The sequence below is a fragment of the Cheilinus undulatus genome, linkage group 9 (genome assembly GCF_018320785.1).
Source record: "Cheilinus undulatus linkage group 9, ASM1832078v1, whole genome shotgun sequence".
Classification (NCBI taxonomy): domain Eukaryota; kingdom Metazoa; phylum Chordata; class Actinopteri; order Labriformes; family Labridae; genus Cheilinus; species Cheilinus undulatus.
Window position 1 is genome coordinate 18,216,609 of NC_054873.1, and position 9,813 is coordinate 18,226,421.

At 38.7% G+C, this 9,813-nt stretch overlaps 1 protein-coding gene across 1 annotated transcript; it reads right to left on the reverse strand.

Moving 5' to 3' along the window:
* Window positions 1–1,008: 1,008 nt before the first annotated feature.
* On the reverse strand, window positions 1,009–8,560 carry LOC121515468 (ankyrin repeat and SOCS box protein 13-like). The gene is made up of 6 exons (XM_041796258.1): window positions 8,084–8,560; window positions 6,244–6,443; window positions 5,991–6,141; window positions 5,096–5,230; window positions 3,509–3,700; window positions 1,009–3,418 (listed from the first exon to the last, which is right to left on the reverse strand). The coding sequence occupies exons 1-6, from the start codon at window positions 8,124–8,126 to the stop codon at window positions 3,270–3,272; spliced, it is 870 nt and encodes a 289-aa protein (XP_041652192.1). The 5' UTR covers window positions 8,127–8,560; the 3' UTR covers window positions 1,009–3,269.
* Window positions 8,561–9,813: the final 1,253 nt, after the last annotated feature.

A 9,813-nucleotide genomic window follows, 5' to 3' on the forward strand; every position in this document is an offset into this window, starting at 1 on the left:
TTAAGCATATATTTTTTTACTTCAAAATGGTGCAACTATAGACAGTAAGTTTTCAGTAAAGGATCTGACTTAGTTTTGTTTAGCACATAGATTTTTTTAAACCCCTTTACTGTGATTAATAAAGCATAATCTATCAATTTTGTACTTCTGGTTGCTGTTGTAAGTAATTTTTGGCATGAAAAACCTTGAACCTTGCATTGACATGTTTAATGATCATGATTCACATAAAGGAAACTAGACCCAAAATATCTGTTATTAGCCTGTGTTTAAAAGCTGATGTTTATCAGTGCTCAGTGTGCATAAAAGCAGCATATCAGCACTGTACATAAGTTTAGAGTCTATAATTTATCAGGCCTGTTTAAGCTGGAGAGAAAGAGCTTTGACCAGTTTGGAACCAAAGGAAATAAAATGGTTTCAGAGTTTCATAAGGAAGTAAAAAAAGAAACTGAAAAAAGAGGAAGTTTCTTTAGAATTTAATCCATCCTGCAGCTTTGAAACCATTTACCTTACTTATCAGAAAGTCAAATGATACAGATTTATTTGGGGCAAGATCAGTCTGGCTCCAACCAAAGCCCCCCTTTTAACAACCTTCAAAAGTTACGTTGTACAACATATCAATATTGTTGAGCTGAGATGTGTCAGCTGTTTAACGTGGTATTTATAGCTCAAGCTGTAGTAACTTCCCAATAATGTTGCTGAAACCATCTTCCTACAAAATCTGCTTGAGTCAGACACACTTAAATGTGCTATCTGCAACTGGCAATGTGTGGTGGCCATGTAGTTCTGGCCAGACTTTAAAAAGCAACAGAAAATGTGAAAACCTCTCATATTTCTTTTTCCATCCCTTAACTATTAGTTGTGTTATAAGATGGTGGAGGCACATCTTGGAACAAAAGGGGATTCATTTTTATAAGTGATATAAAATGAGAAGGTCAAGGAAGGGAGGGGTGTTTCTGTATGTTATTTTTAACACTTGAGTATAACACGTACATACAACACAGCTGGTCTAAAGCAGTTCTAGTTCAAGAAATTTAAAAAAAATTACAGATATTTTGCACCTGATTCCTGTCAGACCTGCTCTGTTTGCAGCGGAGGCTCGGGTTCAGACATGCCCTTGTACTAAATGATTGGATTTGTTTTCTGTTCTTAGGAGTGGCTCTCTTTATTTTATACTGGCGCTGCAAACGGCTCTTATATCGCTTCTCTCTCTTACTGGTTGTCATAAAAACCTCATCAAAATCATAAAAACAAATCAGTTAAACTCCACAAGAAGCTCTGTTAGCATAGAGGACAAAACTGAGCTGATGTTTTGAAACAGTCCTGTAGTGGTCTTTTTATTTACACTAGTTTTATAGAGGTAGAACCATCTGTATTATATACAAATTTACATGAAATATAAATAGTAACAGCATATATACAAAAACATACAAATAAAGTTCTGATAATCAGACTATCTCATGGTCCCTTTGGGTTCTACAAAGTGTTACACACATTGTACATTCAGATCATTAAAGCAAGACAGTTCATGTAAACTTCATTAAGCAGTACTACGGGTACCTGTAGCCTGGTTCAGTGGTTCCCAAATGGTGTGCCGAGGGAATTCGTACAATAAGTCATTACTACAAATATACAACCACTAAAGACACTTTAACACTGGTATTAAAGAGGCTCTTCTGCATGGGTATGAATATGGTGTGCCTTGAGATTTTGGCTTAGTCTTAGTGAGCACTGGGAAGGAAGAACAATGAAAGCCATTGTGGTTACGTCTACGTGCCCCATAATCAGAGGCTGTTGTCCTCAGGGTGGCATGGTTTCAATTCTAGCCTGTGGTTCCTTTCCAGCATGTCATTCTCCACTGTCGCCCAACTTTCCAACTCTATCATGGTCCTGTCTTTACAATGAAGGCATAAAAAGCCCACAAATAAATCCTTACAACATACCTGTACCACTTTAAATTATCAACACTGACTGACATTTCTTAATGAACAAAACTCCAGATAGGTTCAAAGCAATTTGTTGTGTTGCACATGCCTTTAACATGTGGACTGTTAAAGGTTCCTTTATCTGGCAAATTTGACCTCCACTTAGGCGGAAGGTGAGCTGATCAATCCTGGCTGAGGTCAGATAACTTCAAGTTGTATCTTTACAGTCCTTTGGATATGGTTGACATTTCAGAGATAAGATTCCAACTTACAATTTCAATGTCAACCACTACATCCGCGCGAGAAAACTTAAATAAGCAAACCAATGTTAGCAGAGGTCCACTCCAACTGAACATTACAGCAACTGAAAGCCAAAGCTGGGACAGCAGATTTCTTCACACAAACACAAAAGGTAGTATAATTTCCAAACACAGTTCTTTGCAACATAACCAAGAATAAAGGTGTTATTTTGTCTTGCTACAGCAGTCCTGAAACAAGGTCTCCATGTAGCCAGCATGGTTGATCATCACCTGTCCTGACCAATAAGAGGAGACGTTTTTGTTGCAACATAAAGAAGACAAAGAAACCAAACCAACAAGAGCATGGCAGCACAGTTTAGGTAAGTGATGAGTGCTCAGTGGGTAGGGCAGGCGCCTATATACAGAGTCTATAGTCACAGAGGAGATAAACAGAAAGAGTGACCGAGCAAGAAGCCAGACTAGAAGCAACATTTCAACTGCCATTGTTTTCTCAGCTGACATGTAATAGATTACCCTGTTGAATGAAACTATTTAACCATGGACTAAAGACATTGTGGCAACAGCTGAATGCATATACATTTACTCCACATGCAAACAGTTTAAATAATGGACTGCAGACACTAGCAGAGTCATATTTGAGCAAAAATCCAGTAATATGAAAGTATCCTGTCAAACCTAAGTCACATATTGTTGATTTCACAGGACTCATAGGGAAAGCTTCTGCCACGCTCTGTAAAATGAATGTGTGGAGGCAACTGTTTGTTAAAAGATTACCAAAAACCTCTTTCTAAGGGAAATAGGATCAAGACCAGTGTATGCATGCTTTACAGCTGATTGCTTTTAAGTTACTGTCTGATCTAATTTCAGCTTGTTATCGGTTTCTTATTTTGCTCTTGTTATACTTGCTTTGGTTAACTTTGTAATTATTGGAGTGATGGTGTTTTTTCTGTGGTGTGCACTGTACTAGTTTGGCATCAGTGCTGCATGTCTGCCAAATCTGGCGTCCTGTCATGGGACTTTCCAGATAGACAAATAGCAGATGCTCATCTAGTTTTAACCTTCCAAGGAAGAGTCTTAAATTTCAGGATTAAATTTCAATAACTGGAGGTGGTATGTACGAAAGAAAACTTAAGATGCGATTGGGCAAGTCCAGCTTAGAAATAACATCAAGTGCTCTTGATCCAAGGGACACTCTGAAAGCCACCCTGCTGATCTGCTGCAGACTGAGTGGGGTGTCTGAGGAAGAGAAAGCAAAACAAATAAAAACTTATGATGATCTTTTCAAAGCCCAGTTAAATGATGCATGCTTTAAATAAATCAACTTACTCTCGTAGAACTCCAGGCAGAGATAAGCGGGAGAGCCCTGGCAGGTGTAGTGGATTGGTTTTTTGTTCAGGTTGTCCCTGGCATACACACTCCCCCCAAACTCCACAAGAAGCTCAATCAAGTCCACATTCTTTGTTTTGGCTGCATGATGGAGGGCCGTCTCATGGAGCTTGGCAGCGTTTACGCTTGCCCCTTTGGCAAGGAAAGAAAACTGTTAGCAGCAGACCTGAACATAAAACAGCATGATGAACAAGTGGATTACTGGTGTAACAACAAAACTAGTCCATTTCTGTTAATCAAAAGGGAGGCAGCATACGGTGCTGCACAGATAAAACAAAGTATTTTTTCTTTCTACATCTATTAGCAGATACTGCAGGTACAAAAATGTCATCATAGTCTGCAGCAAATCAGGAAGATAAGCTAATGTCATGGCAGGCTGGTTACTTTAATGTTAATTATTCACCTGGAAGTTACAGCATTAAACTATTTTGGCTGACTTTAAGACAACAGAGCACCGACAATCTGACTGGGTTATTTCACTTTCTTAGTATTATTTCACCATTTTGCTTTTTTCCCTTCAAAAAATGTGTCCACTATATCAATTTTGTAACTTCAGATACGACAGTAGACTTTGCTAACATACACTATTTGGACAAAAGTATTTGGCCATACCTGTTGATTATTGAATTCGGGTGTTTCAATCAGACCCCTTGCCACAGGTGCATAAAATCAAGCACCTAGCCATCGGTCTTTATTTGCAAACATTTGCAACATTTATGGTACTGTGATGGATGCCACCTTTTTAATAAGACGGTTCATGCAATCTCATCCCTGTTGGATATTCTACAGTCAGCTGTAAGTGGTATTATTAGAAAGTGGAAGCGTTTAGGAACAACAGCAACTCAGCCACGAAACAGAAGACCATATAAAATCCCAGAGTGGGGTCAATGACTGCAAAGGAGCAAAGTGCAGGAAAGTCACTACAGCTCTGCTGATTCCATAGCTGAAGAGTTCTGAACCCCCACTGGCATTGCTATAAGCACAAAAAAAAAGTGTAGTGGGAGCATCGTGGTATGACTTTCCATGCAACTGCATGCAAGCCTCACATCACCAAGTCCAATGCCAAGTGTCGGATGGAGTGGTGCAAAGCACGCCAACACTGTGGACCAGTGGAAACATGTTCTGTGGAGTGACGTGGAGTTTCTCTTTGGCAGTCAGATAGGCGGATGGTGGGAGAATGTTACCTGTCTGGCTGTATTGTGCCACTGATGATCGGTGGATGAGGTATAATGGTATGGGGCTGTTTTTCAGGATTTGGGCTAGGCCCTTTTTCTCCAATGAAGGGCAATCTCAATGCTTCAGCAAAGGCTATGTTTCCAACTTTGTGGCAACAGTTTGGGGAAGGGCTATTTCTATTCCAAGAATGCCCCAGTGCATAATGGTTTGATGAGATCAATGCGGCAAAACAGAATCAATACAGAATGAATGGGCATAAATTTCTTCCAAGAAGAGTGGAACTTGTTATAGCAGCAAAAAGGGGTCAGCTCCATATTTAAGTGCATGGACAAAAGCCCAAACTGTAATCACCTGCATTAAGGAGAACTTTGGCGCAGTCATAATGTTGCCTCGCACACGCTACATGAAGGGGTGTGCCGTAGTGACAGTCGTGGGCCTCCATGAAAGCTCCTTGATCAATCATGAGCTGAACACAGTCTGAATTACCTATCGTGAGGGAAAAAAAAGAGAAAAATGTATGTCTCCTTGGAACAACATCAAAGTTTGGGTTAAACAGCCTCATAGGATTATCAAGATTTTGTATCCTGATATATTTTGTGATGTAACAGGACATACTAGTGGAGCACAGAGTTTCAGGAATATGATTTGAGTACTGGAAAGTCTGTATTTTGCTGTGTAACACTGAATAGGTGCTAAATACAAAAAAGGAAAGGTTTCTAATTTTGTCCTTTTTTATTTCCTTAATAAATCCTCTGCAGCAGGAAATGAACTCCCAGAGGCAGAAGTCAGATTTGCACACAGCACTAAAGCTGAGGCTCAGCCAGAAAATAGATTTTGGCTGCAGTTTCATTTCTGAGACTTCTTCTCAGTAAACATTTCTGATCTCAGATCAATACTTCAATCAGCTAAGGGTGTTTCACTGCCTAAATAAGCAAAGCCAGAACAGACTTGTTCTCTGTTTTACTGCTACCTGTCTTTTTTAATGAGCTGCTGTTAGTTCAAGTTTTCCAATACATTAAATTAGTCGTGAACAAAATATGTCCAGCTTTATTTGGTGATTACACAACGGAGCTAGGGGAATTTAAGGCCTGGGTTGATAATTTATTAAGTTTTATTAAAGCAGCAATTAACAAAAACAAAGAGTGTAAATCAGGGTTAGACAGATGAAGTTAAGACCTCTTGATGGGTTGGTACATGGTTAAAAATACATTCCTGTGTGATGAATATTCATTGGAACAAGACACACCTCCCATACAGGCCTCATGAAGTGGTGAGAAGGTAAACAGAGGAGGATTAACTGTTGCACCATACTCCAACAGCAGCTTTACACACTCCAAGCTACCTGCTGCACAGGCATCACACAGAGGAGTACTGCCATCGATGTTACGGGCATCCACCTGGATGACACATATAAACCAATCAGCCAATACTGCACTGAAGAAGAAACACATCAGCTTCTTGTGAAGCATTTCTTTGTTACATGTCACTCATCATCTCACCTGTGCACCAGCATCCAGCAGCAGTCTGACACACTGGGTCTGTCCTTGTATACACGCCTCATGCAGGGGGGTGATAGAGTCAACTGCTACGATGTTGACTGCTGCTCCTCCTTCGATTAACTGCTGCAGCTGGAGAGCCCAGCCCTGCGCAGCAGCCTCATGCACTGCTGATCGGTCCGTCCAGAACCCAAGACCATGGGCTGGAGACATGTGAAACAAAAACAAGAGAATGTCAGATCACAAAAAAGTTCTTGGTGTTGACTTTAGAAAAATAAACCTAAACTAGAGGGTGAGTTTTTTTTTCCTATTCTGAGCAGGTATGTATAACTGAGATATTGTTACTCTAACAGAGGAGGCATTTCCTGTCTTTTGTTCTTTGTCAGCAGGAAAACTACTAGACTGAAACTAGGTTGAAGGGTGAAGATTGGGTCAAGAAATAACCTATTAAGTTATGGATGAGCTAGAACAACTAAACAACATCACAAGAGGGTCGATCGCCAAGCAGTTAGGTCATGCCCCATTTGTAAAGTCTATGGTTACCAATGCCATGGGCCTGGCTTCTTTCTTGCATACCTTTCCCCACTCTTTCTCCCCAAATTCAAACTTCATTCATTGTTCATCCTGAGGATGGACATCGTTTCAGTTTTCTATGATACAGGGTGCTAAATTGTTATTTTTAAATGGTGTCAGTGCCTAAACAGTGCCTAGATTAATACTTTAAGTGGAAAAAGGGGAGGAAAAGGAATCAAAGTATCGATATCTGTGTTGTGTGGTCTGGTAGGTATCACACCTGTTGTTACTAGTACCGTGTCTATACAGGATTTCAATTCTTTTGAATAAAGGCAAATGACAATGATGATTCTGCTTGGCCACGGCACACAAATATTTTGAAGTCATAAAAAGTGTTGTCATGGTACCAGATTGTCAAAATCTGATATGATGCTAATTGCTATTAAATCATATTGATGCCTGTTTTGATACCATTAAGGTCAAAGAACACAAGTCCTGGATACCTAATAATGTTTTTTTTTATCTTGTCACAAACTGAAAGTCCTCCTGCTCACTATTTTCAGAAATGTTGCCAAGAAGTATTTACAATTTAGACTGTGTGCAGGTGTTGGACGGATCAATCTCCCAGGCACCGTCCATCTGAAATACTACATTTTTTAAGTTGGGGTACTTTTATGATCACGTTATAAATTACGTGTTGTGTATGCTGCTTTTCAAATAATAGAAGACTGGACAAGGATGTCCCTCTTATTTCATTAACAAGAACAGTATACGATAATGGTATACATATTAATTTAAAATGAGACAAGTGTTCATGTGGGTGGTTGATTCTCTGATGACTAAGAGCTTTACCTTCAAGTTATAAAGCTTCACATTTCTTACTAATTCAGAGACCATTTTGGCCAGGCACAGTAATGCCACCCATGCAAAATATGATTACTCCATGGTAACAATTGTTTATTTTAAAGCTAAACGTCTAAGACGCCGCTTTTACGCGCAAATATAACAGAGAGTTTTGTTTCCGGTAAGCTTTTGTTTCTCGACGCCATCGCACTCCTCGCTCTTTAGTGCGTACTGGTTTTACTAACGAGCTTAAAGCTGCCATCATGCTCCTTCACTAACCTGAGCCCCTGTAAAAACCAAGCTAGCTAAATCTGACCTAGCTACAACGTTACGTCTTTGACAGCTATTCGGCATGAAATTAAAGGTAATGATGACCAGTCTTTGGAACAACACCACCAACCTCAATCCCGCTTTTCATTTAGGAAGCTTGATCAATTAAAATCAATTGTCATGGGTTACTGTTGGTCATCAACCGTAAGCTACTTACCGATCTCTCCGTACAAGGACGGCCTGGCACGAGTGATCTCCATTTCATGTTACCGTTTTTCCTGTCGATTCAGCGAAACACGGTTATCAGTTTAAAGCAAAAGTTAAGACACTGACAGGGCTGCATTACTACATAAACAACGCATGGAAATGGGGGCAAGTACCCCAGTGCAAAGCAAGAGTGACAGTCTACATAAACATTGACTGGGGATTCTGGGAAATGTAGTCAGCTGACCCGCAAAGGCGTAAAATTTTGTAGCCTCAAAGTTTAGAAGTTAAACAAATTTTTCATTTATGAAAACGTGGAAACCATATGCAGGAAAACTTAATGAGATTTTTGGTACGTTATTTTTTAAAAATACAATTATATGGTTTTGTCTACTCACTGGTACATTTAAGTTAGGCTATTGGTGCATGTTAGCTAGCTATTTCGTAGAAAGAAAAATAGTTTCACTCAAATATCATCACTAATAACAAATAGTACAATAATATTTTAAAATATGCAGGTAAGGATGCTTTGTATGGGATCCCAGGTTGTTTTTTAATCAAGCTAGCCCATCTTTTGGCTATATTTTAGCTAATGTTGCACATGCTAATTCTTGGTGTGATGTGCCTTATGAGTTGAATATTTCATTGTCTGTGATGTAAACAAAAATCATATTCTAAGTCTTTTCTATGGAAGCCCATTTCTACCACTTAAAAAAAAGAAAAATGTGGAAATCAGGCAATTTTTAAAAATCTCAAGTCATAATTATGAGAGTAAAAAGTCAAAATTATGAGAAAAAGAAGTCATAATAATGAGAAACAATGTTGAAATTATGAAATAAAAAGTCAAATTATGAGATATAAAGTCTTTATTATGAGATAAAAAGTCAAAATTTCTTTGGCAGAAATGGGCTTCTACATTCCTTTCCAGAGCCTTCATTCTTTCTCCAGCTAAGTACACACAACTGCAATCATGGGGAAGACTGCTGACTTGTCAAATGTACAGAAGACAAACAATGACATCCTCCACAAAGAGGGTAAGCTACAGAAGCTCATTGCTGAAAGAGCAGGCTGTAACATAGAATATTAATAGAAAGTTATTATATTATTTTTTAAGCTGATTTTTTGTTCTATTCTAATATTTTGAGACAGTAGATTTATTATTTTTGTGCACTTTAAGCTGTAATAATCAACATTAAAACAAAAATTAAAGTATTGAAATATTCCACTTTATATGGGAGGAATCTATAATATATGGAAATGTAACTTTCTGATGTAAATCAAAGGAAAAAAAAATAACTTTTCATGATATTCTATTTTTTTAGATGCATTTGTACTTAAATTTGCTATACCGATTCTGCTCTTCAGTAGATTTTGATTTATAAGTTACATGTTTGCCAAAAAAGGCTAAACCACCACCGTTTTTATTCAGTAGATATAGTTATGAAAGGCATAGAGCTAAATGTTGCCAGTCATGTAGGTAGCAACTGTTATTAAACAAAGGGATGTAGCTGAAAATTGAAGCATTAAGAATCCCCCTAACATTCCAGTGGCCACCCTATGATACATGCACACTGTAGCTAAATATGCTTGGGAGTAGTCTCAGGTGGCTCAAAAACTCCCCGAGTTACCCAGATCAAATTTAATGCTTGGTGGTGGACATGTCTTACCATACTTAGATGTATGAGCTGAAAGTTAAGAGTCACAGATAGGCCCAAATGCCAGAGAAGAATATATTACAATACC

What these genes read in the sequence shown, in the direction of transcription:
- LOC121515468 (XM_041796258.1), bottom strand. Translation starts at nt 8,126, where the DNA reads ATGGAGATCACTCGTGCCAGGCCGTCCTTGTACGGAGAGATCG. An exon ending in TCATGAGGCCTGTATGGGAG is followed by an intron (nt 5,231 to 5,990) that starts GTGTGTCTTGTT and finishes CCCTCACGATAG; the next exon opens with GTAATTCAGACTGTGTTCAG. An exon ending in CAAAGTTCTCCTTAATGCAG is followed by an intron (nt 3,701 to 5,095) that starts GTGATTACAGTT and finishes TCCTTGCCAAAG; the next exon opens with GGGCAAGCGTAAACGCTGCC.